The following is a 22,771-nucleotide window of genomic DNA, read 5'->3' as shown; positions in this document are numbered from 1 at the left end:
GACTTCCCTGCGTCTTTGAAACTTCCTCTAATGCTTGGACAAACACATGGAGGAGGAGGAGGAGGAGCTTGGACTTATATCCCCCCTTTCTCTCCTGTAGGAGACTCAAAGGGGCTTACAATCTCCTTGCCCTTCCCCCCTCACAACAAACACCCTGTGAGGTAGGTGGGGCTGAGAGACCTGTGACTGAGAAGCTGTGACTAGCCCAAGGTCACCCAGCTGGCGTGTGTGGGAGTGCACAGGCTAATCTGAATTCCCCAGATAAGCCTCCACAGCTCAGGCGGCAGAGCTGGGAATCAAACCCAGTTCCTCCAGATTAGATACACGAGCTCTTAACCTCCCACGCCACTGCTGCTCCTAAACCGTTCCTTCAAACAGTCAAGATAAGTAGTAAACATCACAGCCTCCTTGACGGGACCACAGGAAAAGCATTTTCCCCATAATGGCTCTCCAGGTAGGGCCGTCAGTGTGTGTTGTTAATTCAGAGCCACTGTGTGTAGTTGAGAGGGCACGCGGAAGCAGCCTTTTTATATATTTCGCCAGCCTCACCTGCACATATTTTAAGCATTTTTGCACGTGCTGGCTGGAATGTTTAAGTCCCTCTTTAGTTAAACCAGTAAAAGTGTAACCTTTTTTTTTTTTAGTGTACGAGGCATGCATTCGTTGGGCAATGAAAACATTGCTTGCATTGGTCAATTCTCAGGATGCAGGGCTTTGCATGTACTATTTGCAAGTACTTTTGTTCCACCGTGGAGCCTTATGAACTTCCGTTAAGCTTCCTTGGCCCATTTCTGAAGAGTGTTCACTCAGACAAATTGGCTGTTGCTTTGTTTAAACGCAGTTTCTCAGCATGCACGCATGTTGTTGATCTCAGCAAAGTATTGCCTGGCTGGCTTTATGACCTTGGGAATGAATGAGACCTGATGTTTGGCTAATGGAAGGAAGCTCTACTAGAGCACACTGGAAAATAATAGACTGCTTAAAGCATACTGGAGCAGTTGACTCGATCTGGCATAATGGCTATTCAACTGGAATGCCCCTAACCTTACTTACCGTTAGGCGTGTAATCTCTGAAGTGCTACAAACTATTCCCACAACATGTGGCCTCTCTACACACTGTGCATTGTACAGACTAGTCCTGACCTGTAAGTAGCTCCCCCTGTTACATTCTGACCCAGGACCCAAGAACCATCTCGGTCACGTATAACCTTTTACATGTTGTGAATGTAAGACCCATGCTTCCGTGCTCCGTCATGTGCGGCCCAAACCACATGGTTCAGAAAATGGGGGGGGCATGATAACATTGTTAAAATTAAGCAGATCTCCCACCTCAGAGAATTTGTCTGGCAGCCCCAACGTGGTAGGTCCACTTAAGCTTCCTCCAGGAAGAATGATATGAAACGACACTCAATAAATCATAGAGATTAGCCCAAGAATTGTTGGCCTAACCTTGCTGTGGTGAAAGTGATTCTCTTAATTGCCTGCGCGGTACAAGAAAGCCCCGCCATCCTTGCCAATACAAATGTTTTGTAAACAGATAGGCTGTTGTAGCCGTTCCTGTTGTGCATTAGCAACAGAGGCCTCGGACGAGACGCGGAAACATCTGCAAGCCATATTCCGTGAAATGTTGTGCAAACCGAGTCCCGTCTCTTTCCGATTGTAACAGGCTGAGTTGGCTCTGCTGATGATGGACGAGGAGGAGGAAGCGGGCGGGAGGAGACACTTCAATTACGACAAGATAGTGCAGCAGCAGAACCTGAGCAAGAAGAAAAAGAAGCTGTTGATGAAAAAGGAGGAACTGCTGACGGACGACTTCCAGGTAACGCTGCGGGCTTCTGCGTCCTGAAACACAGTAACAAACACTGGTTGTTTTTAGTTAGTAAATCGTAGAAATCATAGAGTTGAAGAGACCCCAAGGGCCATCAAGACCAACCCCCTGCAATGCAGGAACACACAATCAAGGCACTCCTGACAGATGGCCATCTAACCTCTCTTTAAAAACCTCCAAAGAAGGAGACTCCACCACTCTCTGACGTAGTGCATTCCACTGTCAGCCATTTTGAGGGCCCCATTTTGTAACTGTGCCCACTCATTTTTTGGCTTTGTCAAAAGTCCAAAGGTACTTGCAGACTCAAAAAGGTCGAGGACCCCCGTTATAAACCATAGTTTTGATGATACCTGAACTGAGCCCAGGGCCCCTTCCGCACACGCAAAATAATGCGTCTTCAAACCACTTTCACAACTGTTTGCAAGTGGATTTTGCTATTCCGCACAGCTTCAAAGAGCACTGAAAGCAGTTTGAAAGTGCATTATTCTGCATGTGCAGAATGATCCCAGGTTAGAGGTTCTTGGGGAATTTTGTTTGGGACTCATTTTTTTCTAAGCTCTCAGGGCTTGAGCAAGCTAATTTTACTTCCTCTGTATCTTTCCTTTTAACCGAGACTCATCATCCTGTGCTCCTGAAGCATATTCAGGTAACATCAGACCAGTTTTTGGAGGATTTTCCCCCTTCTGGCTTATTCACAAAGTTGTATTGTCCTGCATACCTGGGGGACTCTCTCCCTCCAAATATGTAAAGATTTCTCTCTTTGTATTGTCGAAGGCTTTCACGGCCGGAATCACTGGGGTGCTGTGTGGTTTCCTGGCTGTATGGCCGTGTTCTAGCAGCGTTCTCTCCTGACGTTTCGCCTGTGGCTGGCATCTTCAGAGGATCTAATAGTTGGAAAGGAAAGCAAGTGGAGTATATATATCTGTGAGTAAAGGTCAATAGGGTGCAGAACACATAATAAACCAACATGGATACAGAATATTATTTGAAAACACAGAAATTCTGGACCACTCTGACAACCACTACGTCAGACTACACAGAGAAGCCATTGAAATCCACAAGCACATGGGCAATTTCAAGGAAGAAACCATGAAAATGAACAGAATTTGGCTTTCAGTTTTGAAAAACACTAGAGTCAAGACAGTGACTAATGAGCTCCACACAGACACAGGATGACTATAGACAATAAACGATCAAAGGGAACAAAGGCCAGACTACTTCTATTCAGATGCCTCACCGATTGACCTTGCTATCTCCATTGTTACTCACACGCTACACTTCATTGTTACTCACTTGCCAGGCCACTCCTATTCAGATGCCCTCACCTACTGACCTTTACTCACAGATATATATACTCCACTTGCTTTCCTTTCCAACTATCAGATCCTCTGAAGATGCCGGCCACAGATGCAGGCGAAACGTCAGGAGAGAACGCTGCTAGAACACGGCCATACAGCCTGGAAACCACACAGCACCCCAGATTTCTCTCTTGTTTGGGTGCAGTCTGATATTGTTTTATCATCCACACAGTTGCCAGCCAGTTTACTGTTAGGAATTAGAATGTCAACCATCATGTGTATAGTGTAGATACAAATGTTTATTTTTTATGAGTATATGCATTTAGAGACAACACACAGCAAATAAGCATGTTTGCCGTGTTTCATCTATGAAAACATGTGTGCAGTTTCCTGTACCTTGATTTTCTCCAAGTACGTAAAGAATTAAAAAGTTCCAACACAATTGGCACCCTTGGATGTAATCTTCCAGCTACTAATGGACTAGATCCATCTCATACTGATGCAGCAGTTTATTTTAATTGAACATAACCTTGCTGGAAACAGCAACCTAAAGTTGAAGGCAGTGGCATTTTATATATGTTATTAAGATCAAGCTTGTCCATTCTCCACCTCCCCATGTAACACTGAAAAATAATCTCTTTTTTTTTGTACTGTTCTTAGGTAAATGTTGCTGATGCCAGATTTCAGGCCATGTATACCTCCCATTTGTTTAATCTGGATCCTTCCGATCCAAACTTCAAGAAAACCAAAGCAGTGGAAAAGATTTTGGAAGAGAAAGCTCGCCGAAGACAGCAGGGGCACGCAGAGACGGCCGAGAAGGAGACAGCTGCTAAGAAATCCATTGATCCTGCGTTATCAGCGCTGGTGAAATCTGTGAAGAATAAAACCGAACAGTTTCAAGCGAGGAAGAAACAGAAAGTCAAATAAGCAAGACCACATTTTTTACTGAAAATATGGATTAAAGGCAGCTGTAATTCGCTAAAGGAATCCAAGCAAAGATTGGTTTCAGGGCGAACACGATCTCAGCCAGAAGGATTTTATTTTTCCATCTTTTTTGCTAATCCAAGATAAAAAAAATCCAGTTGCCAAATGAATCTTGGTTAGGTTCACACTAAAAACAATGTCGGATTTTCTTGCAACAAACTCCTGCAGTTTGATGTTATCGACATTATTGTTTTTATATTATGACTGGGGGTATTGACCCTCAAGGGTGGGCTTCAGATAAATTGTTTTCTCTAAGGCTGATTCCGCATGGGTCAAAAACAGCAGTGTGAAAACGGTGTGAAAACACTATAAATCCTTTTACACCGTTGTAAACCCTTTTACACCATTTTCACACTGTTTTCACACTGCTGTTTTTGGCCCATGCGGAATCAGCCTAATGGTCGACTTATGATTTAATAGTTTTGCAAATGTAATATTAAAAGGGGTTAATTGAAAAGATTGTACAATTCCTTGAACATGTGACTTGTACCATGCTAACGAAAACTACTGGATTTATTATAGTTCATTTAATTAATTATATTTATTTTTAAAAACATGTCTTGCCCATCTGTTAAATGTAGCATCTCAGATGACCTCCAAAGATTGAAACGAATCTATTAGTGCAAAAACTAGTGTTTTGTTTTTTTTCTTTGTTCACAATTATATTAGTTCTGTTTGTAACAGTATTTATTTATTCCTATATATAATTGCAGTGGAGAAGTGAAGAAGAGGAGGAGTTTGGATTTACCTTGCCTTTCTCTCCTGTAAGGAAAACCAAGGTGGCTAACAAGCACCTTTCCCTTTCTCTCCCCACAACAGATACCTTGTGAAGTTGGTGGGGCTGAGAGAGTTCGGAGAGAACTGTGACTAGCCCAAAGTCACCCAGCAGGAATGTAGGAGTGGGGAAAGCATCTGTTTCACTAGATAAAACTCCACTACTCATGTGGAGGAGTGGGGAATCAAACCTGGTTCTCCAGATTAGAGTGCACCTGCTCTTAACCACTATACCACACTGGCTCCTATGTTCCTACCCTACCATCTGTGACACAAAAACTGGCCGTGACACGAGGGAGAGTCCATTGACAGCATCGCTATACTGGCTCTCTCACATCCTACCAATAAAGACCCACCTTATAATATATATATACTAGCGGGACCTGGCCACGCGTTGCTGTGGCAATTGTCCTTCTCATCACAGTCCGCAACCCACACAGATGTCCATGCAGGTCCAATGATCCCCAGCATAGCCTTCTGGGGTGGTCAAATGGAATCCCTCTTTCCCTTTTCAATGCACATCGTTATATGGTGCTGTCTTGTTTTTTTAGTATAAGGTAATCCTTTCCATTCCACAATGGAACTGTCCAGAGTGTGAATCCCGCTGTCCATGAGGCTGGTTGACACGCACAGTCCTGGCTTGGGTAAGGCAGAAGTGGGGCAAGCAGGCTATCCCAGTCAGGCAGCAGAGGCAGGGTGGTGAGGCACTCAGATCGAGGCCAGCTCCCTGGGTTCTTAAAGGGCCACGTGCAAAAGAAGCGGAGCCAGTAGTGTTGGTTCACCCCCACCCCACAGATTTTCTTAGAAGAAAAAGGCAAACCCCACCTCGCTTTTAGTAAAAGAGAGCTGTGGCAAATATGGGGGAGGAAGTGGGTAAGTGGTGGTTGGATATGAAGGAGGGCAAAGTGAGGTGTGTGAGGATGAGCTGGATGCGTGTTGTGTGGTAGCAGTGGGTGAGGCGCAGAGAGTGAAAGTTACCTGCGTGTGAGGGGGGGAAACCCCACCTGACATCTCACATGGCAAAGTGTGTATGTGTTTCACTTCCACTCGTATTACCTATGTACTGTTCCCACTGCTCATCTCTGCCCATCTGCACGAACATTCTAAGCCCTCAGGCCACAGACAGACAGGCTGCATGAACATCCTAAGGGTGACAGTTAAACAGAGGCAGCTTCATGGCCTGGTGCGCCAGGGAAAAGACGTTTTGGCGATTTGAAGGTCCGATTACCTGCCCGCAACAGGGATGAACGTCATGTGAAAATTTGGGGGCGATCCGTCCAGCAGCTTCTGAGGGAGACCATCAGGGACAAACACACGTTTAGATTTGTGTGTGTGTGTGTGTGTGTGTGTGTGTGTGTGTGAGAGAGAGAGAGAGAGAGAGAGAGAGAGAGAGAGAGAATCTAAGGCTGTGACCCTTTTTCCTTGCTGTTGTGAGATGGCTACACCACTTCCAACCAGACTCTATTTGCTGCCTAACATAGTTCTGAAAATGCCCTCCTCTCCTTAGTGTGTTGTGTTTTTTTGGTGCATTGTGTGTGAAACAAACGGGCCAAAGGATATGGACCTTGATTTGGTTTCAGGTATGTTCTGGGAATGACATACTTTACAGCTCAAGATGGAGTGCTTGAAGGTTTCCTTTTTAAAGGCATTGGCTTACAGAAACTCGTGGACAAGGCTAATCGTTTGTATCTGGAAAAACGAGAATGTTGGAGCAACCACAGATATTTGCTTTGGACTAGGCCAGCTTGCAGTGTGGTTGATTGGAAAGCTTTCATGGCTGTGCTTCAGGAAGAAACGGCTTGCAGGAAATGCATAAAACTCTTGAATCCGTGTGCCTTTTAAAAAGAATGCTTTGCCCTCGTCGGCATTTTATTTTGCAGTTCTCTTGCAGTACTTCGATGTTCATAAACGATAACTATGGAGGGTCTTTAGAAGAAGAGTTTGGATTTATATCCCCCCTTTCTCTCCTGCAGGAGACTCAGAGGGGCTGACAATCTCCTTGCCCTTCCCCCCTTTACTTCTAGCATTCACCTTCAAGGAAATCAGAGTAAAAATGTCCTTATATAACCCTTATAGTTTCAGTTTTGGGCCCCGCAATACCTCTGGCCTCAAACCCTCCCAGGAACACAAAAAAGGAGAAAATCCGTGTACACCACCATGATCTCTTCGGAGGAAAGGTGGTGGTATAAAAAATGTAACAGGATAGTATACTTCAATGTGTATCCCTGTCCCAGATGGTCCGAGCTAGTTTGATGTCATGATATCTCAGAAGTTAGGTAGGGTCAACCCTGGTTAGTGCTTGGATGGGACACCACCAAGGAAGTCCAGGTTCACTACCCACAAGTAGGCCTTGGCAAGCCATCTCTGAACGTCTCTTGTCTTGAAAATCCCATGATGGATTGCCGTAAATTGCCTTGAATTGACAGCACTTCCCACCACCACATCATACAGCCAAGTCAACATGCTGGGCTTAGAACAAGACTGTCCACCAGAATATAAGCAGCCATTTTGTTTCAGATGTGTCCTGATTTGCTTACTTTGGTATCTGTATGTTTGCTTTATTAGAAGTTTGATGACAAAAGAAGCTCTGACATTCATAGAAGAAAGACTGCTTGAAACGAGCTTATTTAATATTTATATTTATTTAGAACCAGCATGGTATAGTGTAGGCTGACCAGACGTCCCGCTTTTGGCAGGACAGTCCCACCTTGAAACAACTTGTCCCGCGTCCCGTGGGTTTTTTCAAATGTTTCGGGTTTTGGAAGGCTGCCGCACTGCCTTCTGGGGCGCAAGGCAGTGCGCAGCCTCCTGTGCGGCCGCAGGAGCGCACGGCCTTCTGGGGCGCTGCCATTTACCGCCCTGTGACAGGGCGGGAAACGGGAGCGCCCCAAAAGGCAGTGCACTCCTGTGGCTGCGCGCGCATGCCCACGGCCGCCCGGCCACCTGTCCCGATTTTCGAAGGTGACCATCTGGTCACCTTAGTATAGTGGTTAAGAGCAGGTGGAGTTTGTAAGTGGGGTGATTCACATTTGCATTCCCTGCAGCAGCAACAGTCTTAGTGAATGCAAACCCTGTGTCTGGGTGGAGTCATTCACAACAGGGTTTGCATTCACTAAGACTGTTGCTGCTGCAGGGAACGCAAATGTGAATCACTCCCTGGACTGAAAAACCCCACCCGCAATAAGTACTATCAACCACACCTTTGCATAGCAAGTTCCACCCAAACACTTACTGATTGGTTCACCACCCTGGGACACATGGACAATGTGTACCCCACTAAAACATTCCCTTCTCACAGTGTGTAAACAGACTTCCCTCTGTGATACACCTCTGAAGATGCCAGCCACAGATGCAGGTGGAAGGTTAGGAACAAGTTCTACCAGACCATGGCCACACAGCCCAGAAAACCCACAACAACCAGTTGAATCCAGCCACGAAAGCCTCCGACAATACATCCAACTCTTCCTCCTCACCTCTGCCTGGAAATCCCCCTTGGGGAGAGCAAACTGCAGCATTTTAGCAAAATAGACAGCAGCGATGCTGTTGGCTACTTATAAATTAAACTGGACTTCTGTGGCACTAGGGATACCAGCCTTTGAGTGGGAGATCCCTTGAGATTTCAGCTCTCCTCCAGATTGCAGAGAAGTATTTCCCTGGAGAAAATAACTGCTTTGGACGATGGATTCTGGCATCGCACACCACTGTTACCTTTCATTTCCTGTACAAAACGATACATATCTAACGCCTCATCTGCTTCAGGAATGCCATATGCCCCAATACCAAGATGTTTATCCTGTCTCCAAAACAATCTATGTCCAGCTAATCACGTTTTCAGAGGAGCCCAAACACGGCTAGCAAATATATTGGTGAGTGTTTACAGGGCAAGAGTGAGTTAAACCACTAAACGAATGTCAAGTAACTGGATTACAACATTAGGAAATCATGTAATAAAGTTGGAGTGTTCCACTGGAGAAGAGGGAAATAAATGCAGTTATGATATTCTATAAAGTGTGTTGTAGGAAGAAAGAAATAGAGAAGACTGCTTAGGACGTATCTACCTTACAGATTGAGACTGGTTCATTCCTCAGCTCTCGGGTACGAATTTCATTTTATGGACAGAACATTCCCACACTTTTCCCTGCTTTCTGCAAAGCCCTGAGAGCAGGGGTGTCAAACACTGGTGCTTCAGATGTTCGTGGACTACAATTCCTGTCAGCCCCTGTGGCGTGGCCATGCTGCAGCCCATTTATTTATTTAGTGTATATACATGGGCCACCTTTTTGTCCTTAAAGTCTTCTGTGAGTTTTTAGCAATAAGCAAATCAAATCATGATATTATATATCAGTTGCAGCAGCCAGAGGAAGGCTCTGGAGTTGCATTTTGGTTGATACTTTTCCAGGTCCTCTACATGTTTACATCTCTGCTCTTTTTCCCATTTTACATGGACCATGTAAGTCACCCTGCTTCAGGGATGTTGATCTTCTCTAGGGAGGGATTGCCTCTTCCCAATTTGCTACGGACAACACAGCTGCTTTTGGGCAGTCATGGCCTTGTCACGGAGATGACAAGAATGATCAACTTTGTTCTGGCTTCCTTGGGGCAAGGCTGGACATAGGCCCATCCTCTGCTTCAAAGAGGAATCCCAGATGCCAGTCTTTCCTAGGAAGCAAGTGTCATGGTTCGTAACTGTTTATCATGCATTATCTCTTAGGGGATGAATGAAGGGAACTAAATTCGGGGGGGGGGGGGTCTTCGTCACCCTGGGATAGGGTTACCAACCTCAAGGCAAGAATCTATTGGTATTACAACTGATCTCTAGACTACAGAAATCGGTTCAGGTGGAGGAAATAGCATCTTTGGAAGGTGGACTCTATGGTGTGCTGCCATGTGGTATACCATAGAGGCTAGGAGAAATGGAACTCCTAGAGTGACACTACATCCCTGCTGAGCTCCTTGCCTGCAACAGGACTACCCAGAACTTTCCAAGCCAGAGCTTGTGGGTTCTGTGGGGCAGTACTTGGAAGGAGTTGCAAAGAACCAAATTTAAACAAAACAGTTTACTTCTCTTTACAAATAACATTAAACATCAACATTTAACATTACAATTCAAGGTCCTGTTCAGGTTGCATTTCAAGTCCTTCTAGTTACAGTCCACTGATACTGCCAAGTCCAATTCCTCCTTGCAAGTGGGTTGGCTCCTGAAGACTCCAAGGGCTTGATGAACAGGATGCAACATGATGAAGGTTTCCAGGAGAACTCTCACCCATTACAACCACAAAAAGAAACCCTGAAACAATAAACTCCAACATTTACAACATAGCAACAACAAACAATTACCTTCCCAGTAGTTCCCAATAATATTGCAGTTTACCTTAACAAGGTGTTAAGGGCTTATAGAACCAAGGTCCGAGTCTGGTAGCCTTGTCTTCTCCAAAAAGCTCTTCAGCCTTTCTGCTGCTCTGAGTCTCCACCCCCTTACTGGTTCAACCCATTCTGGGCATGGGGGTTACACTGACAACCTCACTGTGGGGGTCTCATGAAGCCAAGCTTCATTTACCATAGGAAGTTTGCATTGGGTACAGCGGGTATGTGTGGGATGGGTTGGAGAGGACCTCTGCTTGCCCCCCTCCCATTGTATGTATGTGTGTGTGTGTGTGTGTGTGTGTGTGTGTGTGTGTGTGTGTGTGTTTGTTTGTTTGTTTGTTTCATCTGGATTTATATCCTGCCCAATCCTCGAAGGGCTCTGGGAGGATCACAATGTAGAGTATTGCACTAATGTTATAGCAGTTAACTGCTACTGGATTACCTTATTCTTGAAGAGTAATCAAGCGGTAAACAATTGCTGAAGCTCAGTGATACAATAATATCCAAGAATATGTGGATGCAAACTTTATCTGGGGCCTGTGGTAGCTCTTGGCCACATGGTAAATAGTCTAAATATGTAAGCCATCCAAACTTCCATCTGAAACCACAACGAAGTAAATTCCTTCTGAAATCAGAAAACAGAAAAATAACTGCATTTCCGTAGTAATAAATACCTGTTAAAAAGTCAGTAAAAAAGTAACCTTGCAAATGGTAAATGATATCTGTTTGAGGCGTGTGTTTTAAATGTGATTTGATGTCCTGCCATTCCCCTCCGAAGTTGGCAGCCATTGAGGTGATTACTGAGTGTGTAAGTCGAGCATTTAGACATCTAATGTTACCGGTTGGCCCCGCAAGAGGTTTTGATTTATTTAATAACACAAAGAGAAAGATCAGACGATCACAGATAAACAGACACGCATGTTTTCTATTATTTCTGCTCTCCAGAATTAAATTTATTATTTCCAATCAACAGCGACAGTTGGTTTTTATTCCCTTTCATATTCCTGCAACTTCCAAAAATAACATTGCAAAGCCCTGCTGACACACAGTTCAAATAAATGGTGCTATTGAAGAATTTAAAACACACAAACACAGAGTACCTAGAAGTGCTGCCATACCTGGCAATCTGTATTTTACATTTCGTTATAGTTTTACACCAGATTGTTACATACACATTTCATTCTCAATTTAAGTCATTTTCAGAACTCTGTTTATTTCAGATCTGTGATTCTAACACACTGAATTGTAAACTCTTGGGGTAAAAACCTGTCTTTTTTTACTCTGTGAAGTACAGTGGTAATAATTTTCTTCTTCTTCTTCTTCTTCTTCTTCTTCTTCTTCTTCTTCTTCTTCTTCTTCTTCTTCTTCTTCTTCTTCTTCTTCTTCTTCGTCTTCGTCTTCGTCTTCGTCTTCGTCTTTTTCATGATCCTCCTCCTCCTCATGTTTAATATCACAGCTGCCAATTCTTTAACTGGTTTTTGGCTTTTCGTTACAATTCGAGCCCCACCCAGAGACCTAAGACCAGAGACGTATCTAGGGAAAATGTAGCCTGGAGCAAAATCTGAGTTTTCTGTCCCATCCCATCCCATCCCCCACCCCTGTATAGAGCGTACCCCTTCCCCTCAGTGTATGGACCCAGGGGGAAGGAGGAGGGGTGTGTGGGGTGATTCCCCCCCCATGTGACTAAATGATCGCAGCCTAGGGCCGTTTGAACCCATATGTTCCCCTGGGTGGTACACCTCTGCCTAAGACGATGTAATGTGTATCAGCATGGTATTTGTGCGGATTCCAGCAGGGCTGCCTTTTGAATGTGACAGATGCTGATTTTGTCAGTTTGAAGGTGTTTCAAGTGCAGCCCAAGTGCTTGCAGAATGGGTGCCAGATACCACTGGGATAACTTTGGCTGGTTTGTGCCATAGTAGCTGAATCTCGATCGTCAAATCATGGTATTTAGTGACCTTCTCATGTTCTTTTTCACCAACCCTGCTTTCACCATATATTTCTATGTCAACGATGGTGGTTTTCTCGTCCTCCATCACTGTAATGTCTGGCGTGTAATTCTTTGAATCTGGTGTGTATTATCGAATGTCCCTGTGGGCTTTTGTATATAGGGCAAACCAATGGTGGGATTAAAATAATTTAACAACCGGTTCTGGTTGTGGGATTCAAATAATTTAACAACTAGTTATTTACAAGCACCGTTTTAACGACCGGTTCTGCCGAAGCGGTGCGAACCTGCTGAATCCCGCCACTGGGCCGGCAAACTTCACGCAAGATCCAGATCAGGATCCGCTAGACATACATCAAGGATCCAGAATAAGGTTCTGGATGTGTCCCTTGTGAAACATTTCATCAAGGGGAATCATATCCCAGAATCTTTAGATTTTGCAGTACCGGCGACAGTGGATCACCCTGATGGCTGATGGAAATGAGTTTTGTCTTTGAGTTGGGAACCACTCACCCTGGAGGACTTAATCAGGCTTTGGACCTTTCTTTATTCTTTTAACTTCAGCTGGTGCCACGCATTAGAAGTGTAGATTCTTAACATTACACTAAATGAAAGCTTTGTTGCTCCTCATTGAAGAGCTGAAGCAAGAGAGAAGCGGCTACACTGAAGTCTCGGTATGGCTATATCATTTGTGTTAAGTCATGATTGTAATTTATGTTGATAATAATTGTATTATTACTGATTTCTTAGGGGAGCAATATAGCCTATGAGAGTGTTGGAGAGGTATATGCACAGATTTACATTTCTGCTTTGAGCTATATTGTAAGTAAGTAATAATTTTCAGCAGAATGTATTTCATTAATAGCTTGCCCATACATGCAGTTAATTTTATTTATTGTTTTGTAATTTATTGTTATTCCAGATAAATTATTCAGTTTACTCCTGGGGAAAACCTTTGGAGGTGTAGCATATCTCTATGCACTTTGGATTATCTAAGCAGAGTAAGTGTTTTGAGAGTTAAGTTTAATATAGTATTGTAGTGAAAGCAAGGAGTCTGTTTTTGAAATATGTTTTAATTATTTTTAGAAATTGGACTTGAAGAAAGAGATCCGAAGTAACGACCTATCTAGAGATTTCATATATATTTAGTTGATGCTATTACAATAGAAGCCCAGGGTTTGTAAGAGGATTTCACTGCATAAAAATTGTTAATAAGACAAAAACAGAGAATATACTGTTCATTTTGTTTACTGGAAAACATTTATGTAGTCTTCTTTGCTGTGTTTTCATCGGTTATTATGTAGAAAAATAGAAAGTTATTTGAGAGATTGTATGAGATTAAGATTTACAGGTGCTGTTATACCTTTATGATTTTGGTGCAGTGAGGCATTGGCTTAATCTTTAGGTGCACCTACCACATTGTTTGATGGTTGACTATCTGAAGCTCAACAGTGCAGACAGTTGGGATTGCTTGTTGGTGCTCCCATCCCCCATTGTTTCCAATAGGAGCTAATAGATGGGGGCTACACCTTTGAGGGTCCATAACTTTGGACTCCCTGAACCAAACTTCACCTAACCTGGGTGGTATCATCAGGAGAGTCCCTTAAAGATACCCTGAAATTTTGGTGCTGCTAGCTTAACAATTGCACCCTGACAGCAGGGCACCCCCCCAAATTCCCCAGATTCTCCTTTTAAATCCCACTCACTTTGGCATGGATTTAAAGGGAGAATCTGAGTCTAATTTAAACATGTTAGAAAGTGATGCTGTTTCAGGGTGGGGATCCACCCAAGAAACAGCATCACTTTCAATAATTGTTTTAACTAGAGGACCCCAAGTCCCACTTTAAGGTGAATTTGAAAGGAGAATCTGGGCTCTCTTGTTTAAACACCATTGAAAGTGATGCTGTCTGGGGGTGGATTCCAGCATCACAGTGGCTGCCAGCAGGGGCCCCACAAAACTCAGATTTTTGCACCGGAGCCATTCATTTTTCCTAGCTATTCCCTCCCAGCCCAGGGGGGGAGGGCAGAAGGGGCTGCCCGGCTGGGGACCCAGCCAGTGGGGGGGTGGGGCAGGGGATCTCTGCCATCCCTGGCCTTGGAGGCTGCTTTTAGCAAAGCCGCACTGAGGCTGGGGGGCGGGACTTGGGGAGGCATGGCCACACCCTCAGGGGCGGGTGGGACATGGCCACACCCCCAAACCCATCCCATAAAAAAATCTATACCTATGCCACTGGTGCAAGTAGGGTTGCCAGCTCCAGGTTGGGAAATGCCTAAAGATTTTACAGGTGGCGCTTGGGGAGGCCATGGTGGGAGGATATTCAGTGGGGTATAATGTCATAGAATACACCTTCCAAAGAAGTCATTTTCTTCAGGTGAACTAATCTCTATCACCTGGAGATCACTTGAAATCCTAGGAGATCTTCAACCACTACCTGAAGATTGGCCAACCTAGGTGCCAGGATCCCCAGCCTTTTGAACCTATGGGCACCTTTGGAATTTTGGCAGAGAGTAGTGGGACAACCACAAAATGGTGACCACATCGTTGCCAATCTCCCGGTAGTGACTGAAGATCTTCTGCTGTTACAATTGATCTCCAGGCAACAGTTCACCTGGAGCAGGGGTCTTCAAACTATGGCCCTCCAGATGTTCATGGACTACAATTCCCATCAGCCCTGCCACTTGGCCATGCTGGCAGGGGTTGATGGGAATTGTAGTCCATGAACATCTGGAGGGCCATAGTTTGAAGACCCCTGACCTGGAGAAAATGGCCCATTTGAAAAGTGAACTATGACATCACACACCATTGACACACTTCCCCTCCCCATACCCTGCCCTCCTCAAGCTTTACTCTCAACATCTTCAGGTGTTTCCCAGTCCAGAGCTGGTGACCCTACTGCCACAGATGTCAGAGCTGGACACAAAATGGCTGCTACAGCTTATCTCTAGTCACATAGGGAAGATCCCTGAGTTGTGATGGCAGCTACTGCTCAAACAACATTTCTGAAAACCTTCTTGAACCTGTGGGCACCTTTGGAATTCTAGCAGAGAATGGTGGGAGCAAGCACAAAATGGCGACCACACAGAGTTGCCAATCTCCACTTAGTGACTGAAGAGCTTCTGCTATTACGACTGATCTCCAGGCAACCGAGATCGGTTAACCTGGAGAAAATGGCCCCTTTGCAGCCAATCAAAGCTCTGGTGCAAAAGTTCTACCTCACCCACTTTCTAAAATCACTGGGTGGGCACCAGAAAAGGTGTTTGTGGCCCTCGTGGCACCCATGAACAGCATGTTGAGAACCCCTGGTTTGATCAAATAAATATCTAACTAACATTCCTTGTAAAGAAATCACAAAGTACCAGGTGTGTCAGAAACGGATTCAGCTATGTGGTGAACATTGCTTCAGGGACATGGCCAGTGGTGGGATCCAAAAATTTTAGTAACGGGTTCCCATGGTGGTGGGATTCAAACTGTGTCGTTGCGCCAATGGGGCTGGGTGGGGCATGATGGGGGTGTGGCCGGGCATTCCGGGGACAGGGCATTGGTGGGCAGGGCTGTGGCAGGGCCATGGCTGCTGCATGCAGTCCTTGGGCCGAAGCTTAGATGCACACAGGCATGAGGCCTGCATGCCTTGAGGGGCACCTCCTGCTAGACTGCTTCAAGTTCTGCGCGCTACTGCTGAGAGGAGGGGCGTAACTAAGGCAAAAATCACGTGGCAAAATCCCCAATTAGTGACCCCCTCTCGGCACACACAAATAATTAGTAACCTACTCTCGGGAACCTGTGAGAACCTGCTGGATCCCACCTCTGGACATGGCATGTTTGCATGCATTCATGAGCAGTGGCCTCACAGCAGTTCTGCGATGATGTCGTCGTGATCTTCATTTGTAGAAGCTTTGACTTTGGTCGTAATTTAAGATATTCCAGAACTGTACCAGTCTTATGCATTTCATATTGCCGTTATCATTAAGCCACATGGTGCAGAGCCACTGTAGCAGTTCAGACGTGACCTGAGTTCGATCCCGACAGAAGTCGGTTTCATGTAGCCGGCTCAAGGTTGATTCAGCCTAAGTTCAATACTTTTATATCATGGACAAGAATTTATACCAAACACGAACAATCCCGGCTGAAACTTATGTCACTAACTGGCAACTCTGGACAAATTATGTAACCAAAGAATTAAAGGTCAATATTTACCCAGTTGATTATTAAAAGGTTAACTATGATGTAGTGATGTATGAATTAAGAGATGTATAATAGAGGAAACAGATCATAGTTTACAAAGCAAGTCTAGACACGGAAATATTGTAAGTTATAGTTGATACCAATCTTCTGTAAATTATTTAAGGTAATGGAATGTATTAGCTGCACCATAAAAGGGCAGCATTAGCTCTTGGAAGAAGTTCTCAATCCAGTTAAGATAAGAGGAAGAGATATGAATGGTGTTCATAGAGAACACCACAAAATATTCTTTCTTATGCGCTTTCTCTTACCCTCTTCTTTCCTCTTCACTCTCTTTGATCCCCTCCTTTTCCTACTTTTTGAATTGATCTAACTAAATACTTCTCTGTTTGAACCTACCTTCATGAGGGAATTTCTTTCCTCTTTTATCTCTGGAAGTCGACACAGGATGAAGATGTACTGTATTGTACTCGATTTGGAAGAAAAGATGTAAAACGATATTTTATGGTGGTATTCAATCATTACATCTGTTATCTGTAAATTTTTAAAAACTTTTGCAAACCTTTGTAATTTCCATTTATATAACTAATAAAATCATTTACAGAAAACAGATGTAATGATTGAATACCATCATAAAATATCGTTTTACATCTTTTCTTCCAAATTGAGTACAATACAGTACATCTTCATCCTGTGTCGACTTCCAGAGATAAAAGAGGAAAGAAATTCCCTCATGAAGGTAGGTATATATATATAAAGGTTGATTCAGCCTTGCATCCTTCTGAGGTCAGTAAAATGGGTATCCCAACTTGCTGGGGTAAAGCGTAGATGACTGGGGAAGAAAATGTCAAACCGCCCTGTAAATGTTGTCTGCCTATCAAATGTCATGATGTGTTGTCACCCCATGGGTCAGTAATGACCCGATGATTTTAACATCAACTTTATTAATTCACCTCACTCCATTCTTAAAATAACCCTATGCCCCGCCATTGCTCTGCACTTCAGAAGGTCCACATGATAGCATGTGAAAAATAAGCAATTAGCCAAGTGTATGGCTCATCTATTGCCAGGGGAACAATACAAATTCACGATTATAAGCAGCCTGCTTTTAATTGCTCTCTTTGTGCAGCGAAATGAGCAATGTTTTTCTTGCTGTAGCAAACTTACATTTAAAAAAAATTGGTGTGAGAAAAATGTTCGGTCTGTGCGGCAAGACGCCGAGTATGGCCAGCCTGCCATATGGAGACAGCTGTCCTGAGAATGCGGCCTCCATATGGTGGCTAGATACAAACCCAGATTTTCCCCAAGTCAGTGAGGAAATGCAAAAGAAATTCAGCCAAGCCCTGTGAAGTCAAGATTGCATGTCTTCTTCTGACACTAAGTTCCCTGTTTTAAACGCTAGCTCATATTTCAGATAATTTCGGTTCACAATGCATATTGGATGGGATGAATCAAGTCACTTTTAAAGGAAAATATGCACAGAGATATGAAAGGGGTGGTTGGGATTTTTTGGTTAACAAGCTACCGGATGGGGTGCTGTGTGGTTTCCGGGCTGTATGGCCGTGTTCTAGCAGCATTCTCTCCTGACGTTTCTCCTGCATCTGTGGCTGGCATCTTCAGAGGATTTGATAGTAGGAATGGAAAGCAAGTGGAGTATATATACTGTGAGGTCAAAAGGTGAGGCCCTCTGAATAGAGTAGCCTGGTATGTGAGTCACAAAGAAGTCTGTAGCCTGGGAGTAACAATGAAGATAGCAAGGTCAATAGGTGAATGCATCTGAATACAAGTATCCTGGTCTTTGTTTCCTTGGTTGCTATTGTCTATAGTTGTCCTGTGTTTGTGTGGAGCTGATTAGTCACTGTCTTGATTCTAGAGTTTTTCAACACTGGCAGCCAAATTCTGTTCATTTTCATGGTTTCTTCCTTCCTGTTGAAGTTGTCCATGTGCTTGTGAATTTCAATGGTGCTTGTGAATTTCAATGATCTTCCCTATTCTGTTACCCTCATTGGTATGTTGGTCACTTTAGAGCAGGGGGCATCACACAGCCCGCTGACATCTTTTCTTGTACTTGACAAGTGCCTTCAAAAAGTGAGCAGGGCCAGGCGGCAGTTTTGGCCAGCAATGCTTATGACTGGCTGTGCAGGTTTTTTTAAAAGAAGAATTGCTTTGCCAGCATCTGCCATCACAGCACAAGGATCTTCACTGTGTGACTGAAGGTACATTGCAGTAGCCACTAAATATGTGAACACATGAATCTGCCTCACTCTCAATTGGACGGCAGGTCGATCAAGGTCAGTATTGTCTGCTCAGACCGACAGCAGCTTTGCAGGGGCTCTGCTAGAGGTCTTTCCCATCACTACTTGATCCCTAACTGGAGATTCCGTCTTCCTCCCAGTTTTATAGTGGGGCTTTCCCCACTACAGAAGGGAGCTAAGGTCGACTCGGTTCCCTTCAGTGGAGGGCGATTCCAGGCTGTCCCCACAGCAACTGAGTTGGCCCCTGGAACCGAGCTAAGTGGGCGGGATCATCTTGGTGCCTGTTTCACTCCTTGATCATGATTGGAGCTTGTGTTACGGCGGAAAACGGGAGCATTCTTTTTTTTATACAGTTTACAGTTACATGCCCTTTCTGACCGCCACGACTCTCCCGTTCTGCACATGCCACAAAAGCGGCTCATGATTGGTTGAACGGATGAGGTGTCGTTTTGATGCTTCCCCACTTCGAAGCTTCGAAGCGGTATCAACCTTGTTCCGGCAGAAAAGTGTAGTTCATAACTGCGACAAGGATGTTGCAGTTCTGGGGGTGGGGTGGGGACTGAGACAAAACAATGTTGAGCTCGGTGGCAGTGGGGATTCACTGAGGCGAACCTAGGTAGAAACCAGTTCAACTCTGTCAGTGGGGAAGGCCCCAGAGTAGTGATACCTTCAGCCACATGTGCTGCCATTATATCACCTATGTGCACACTTTCTTGCTGGCCTTTGACTGACTGACAAGTAAGATTGTGAACCTCCAGATAGCACATGGAGGTTTCCCATTACAGTGGAACCTCGGTTTTCATTGCCTTCGGTTTTCATCAGTTTCGGTTTTCATCGATTTTTTCAGTGAAAAATTTGTCTCGGTTTTCATCGATTTGCAGTAAGGTGCAGGGGTTTGTGGAGAAAAATCACCCGGACAAAGCTGTTGCAGGCCGTGTCTGCAACTTGTTTAATGACAATGTCTCGCCCCATTTCAGACAAATCTTAAAGAGGTGTCAGAAACAGACCTCTTTGGACAGCTTTCTGGTGCGACGTTGGTCCACTGGCTCTGAAGCTGGTCCTGGTGTGATTGTTTGTTACTGTTTTCAACATTAAACACTATGTTTATTCACCAAAAAATGTGGTTTTTTTGGAGTGCCTAGAACGGATTAATTGGATTTACATTGATTCCTATAGAAAAGTTTGCCTCGGTTTTCATCGGTTTCGGTTTTCATCAATTCTTTTCAGACGGGTTACCAACAAAAACCGAGGTTCCACTGTATTACAATCGATCTCCCGATGACAGGGACCAGTTGCCCTGGGGAAAATGGTTGCTGTAAAGGGGCAGCTCTATGGTGTTATTCCGTACTGAGGGCCCTCCTTTCCTCAAACTCCATCCCTAGGCTCCATCTCCAAAATCTCCAGCTATTTCCCCATCCAGAAGCGGCAACCCTATTGGCAAGGGAAAGGGAGAGAAATGGACCACTTTTAAGCTCCACCTATGTTTTTTATGATTGACACACTCACTGATACAGAGGTGCGTGAAGCCATTCTCTTGCACACTCAAGGAATACCTCCTGCCTTGTAAATATGCTTCTGGTCTTGTTAATTTATCTCATTTGCTTTTAAAATAACAACTGAAAAGGATTTTTTCTGAAGAGGATATGGTCTTAATTGTTGTCTAGTGGGGCTTAATTGTTGTCCCGTGTGAGGGAAAAGTACAGAATATAAAAAGTGTATGGTGTCAAAGCAGGCACTTTTGAGTCTCGGTTGTCAATGTCTAAGTGGGGCATGGAGATCTCCCTGCACAAAATTACCATTCGTTGTGATTGTAATTTATGTTATGTGGGGCAAACCTCTAGAAAAATACACGTCATAATTTTAGAACACGTGTCACATATTCAAAAACCCCCATCAGTGGAACATTTTCTGCAAAAAGGACTTTGTCCAGATTTGCTGAGTTTCCTGATTTTTACCCCAACGGAACATGGAATGAAGAATTGAATGTGAAGAAATTACTACAGTAAATAGAATCTTGATATGTCTTTAGACTCAACTCCATTATTCCCTTTGGACTCAACCATAGCATTGAATATGCAGCATTTCTGTAACAAGGAGCTGGTGTTATCAGCAATTAATGGTAGCTGCATTTAGGAACTACATGGCAGAATTCACTTACTTTCCATTAATGACTAAAAGTGTGCCATAGAATCTATTGCAAAAAGCTGTCCTAGTAATTATGTTTTCTTGAGGATGATGTGCATGTGTTCTGGAATGATTTTCGGATAATTAGTGGAATGATATGTGACCATTTGTTTCTCCCTTTGGAAAGCCTACCAAATTGCTGAGAGTAAAAATTATTTGAAGAGGTTTAAGATGGGTAGAGATTACTTCCCAAGCAACAGTGTAAGTGTAATTACTTCTCCTCATGCATTGAATATGTGGTGCATAAGTAATGCTTATTAACACTAATTAGATATGTTGTCATTTTTAGGTTCATGGGTCAAGGAGAAGGTTCAAAAGGGCAAACCATATCAGTGCTTGTCTGGCCCAAGGAATGTTCTTATTTTAAGTATTGGTAAAGTACATGACAAGCTGAATTATTTTCATTATGCTACAACTTTAAAAGAGTGTATTTGGAGTGCTCATACGTTTTTATTGCTTTGTGCATTTTTACTGTATTGAAGACTCTTTGATCTGTTTACACCTTGTGTGGTAATGAGACATTTTGGTTGTTAAAGTTGTTTGTAATCAATAATACAAAAGTCATAAGATTTTTTAAACTTGTGAATTTATTATAATACATTTGAAAAGAGGATTTATATTGCTAGTGCAGTACTTATATGGTGCAGAGTGGTTTAACCTGGTACTGCCCAGGTGGGGTCTGGAGAGCTACTCATATTACAATTGATTTCCAGAGATCAGTTCCGCTGGAAAAAAATGGCTGCTGTGGAGGGCGGAGTCTATGGTATTATACCCCATTGAAGTCCTTCCCCTCTCCAAACCCTCCCCTCCTTAGGCTCCTCCCTCAAACCTCCAGTTATTTCCCAACTCTTGCGATTTGTTGCAAGTGATTTGAAATAATTACACCCTTGGTCCAATAAAGTGCAATCAAAGCTGTAGAAAAAGCAAATATGTATATTATCTGGGTCAGTTTCAGAGGTTAACCTGGGGCCTTCTGAATGCAAAGCACGGTCCTACCCCAAAACACAAATCTGCCTTAAATTGGATCACACCTTTGGTCCATCAAGGTCAGTTTTATTTTATTTATTGATAAAAAGTATTTATAGCCAGCCTTTCTATAGCGTATTTAAGGAGAATTATATAAGGCACAATAATATTCTGTATTATTGCCTACTCTGACTGGGTGCAACTCTCCAGGGTCTCAGGCAGAGCATCTTTCATGTCACCTACTGCCTGGTTCTTTTTATTGGAAATGCCGGGAATTGAACCTCAGACCTTTGTGCACGCTAAGCAGATTCTTCTCCTGAGCCAGACAAATCAAGCTGCTTTCTGCTGAACCAAACCCTTGGTCCATCAGTGTCAGCACTGCCTACTCAGACTAGTAGCAGTTCTCCAGGATCTAAGATTGAGATCTCTCACATCATTTACCACCGGATTCTTTCAGCCGGAGATTTCAGGGAATGAAATCTGAGCCAGGGCCTCTGGTCACTTGCTTTAAAAAAGCAATAACAGAAGCAATCACAGGGGTGCTATTCCAAACAGCTCAGCAGTGGCGTAGGAGGTTAAGAGCTCGTGTAGCTAATCTGGAGGAACCGGGTTTGATTCCCAGCTCCGCCGCCTGAGCTGTGGAGGCTTATCTGGGGAATTCAGATTAGCCTGTACACTCCAACACACGCCAGCCGGGTGACCTTGGGCTAGTCACAGCTTCTCGGAGCTCTCTCAGCCCCACCCACCTCACAGGGTATTTGTTGTGAGGGGCGAAGGGCAAGGAGATTGTCAGCCCCTTTGAGTCTCCTGCAGGAGAGAAAGGGGGGATATAAATCCAAACTCTTCTTCTCTTCTTCATGAGGGGGCCTAGTATTATTTTCCTTTATTTGTCTTTAGCACAAAAAAGTATGCAGAAACGCCACGGCCGTTCCACGCCCCCCAAACTTCTCTATTTCAGGTTGCACATCGACCCATTTTCCACGCGTCCCC

The 22,771-nt window shown here is 44.0% G+C and overlaps 1 protein-coding gene across 2 annotated transcripts in view; it reads left to right on the top strand.

Annotated features, from left to right (window-relative positions):
• ESF1 (ESF1 nucleolar pre-rRNA processing protein homolog) overlaps positions 1-4,359 on the top strand; it is a 97,167-nt gene extending 92,808 nt beyond the window's left edge. For both annotated transcript variants that reach the window (XM_048501294.1, XM_048501284.1), the window contains exons 13-14: positions 1,667-1,819; positions 3,787-4,359. In XM_048501294.1, coding sequence (XP_048357251.1) covers positions 1,667-1,819; positions 3,787-4,053 — 420 coding nt within the window. In that variant the 3' untranslated portion in view covers positions 4,054-4,359. The remainder of the gene's footprint in view (positions 1-1,666; positions 1,820-3,786) is intronic.
• Positions 4,360-22,771: the final 18,412 nt, after the last annotated feature.

The sequence above is a fragment of the Sphaerodactylus townsendi genome, linkage group LG01 (genome assembly GCF_021028975.2).
Source record: "Sphaerodactylus townsendi isolate TG3544 linkage group LG01, MPM_Stown_v2.3, whole genome shotgun sequence".
In the NCBI taxonomy this organism is placed as follows: domain Eukaryota; kingdom Metazoa; phylum Chordata; class Lepidosauria; order Squamata; family Sphaerodactylidae; genus Sphaerodactylus; species Sphaerodactylus townsendi.
This window is presented reverse-complemented; position numbering and strand designations above follow the sequence as displayed.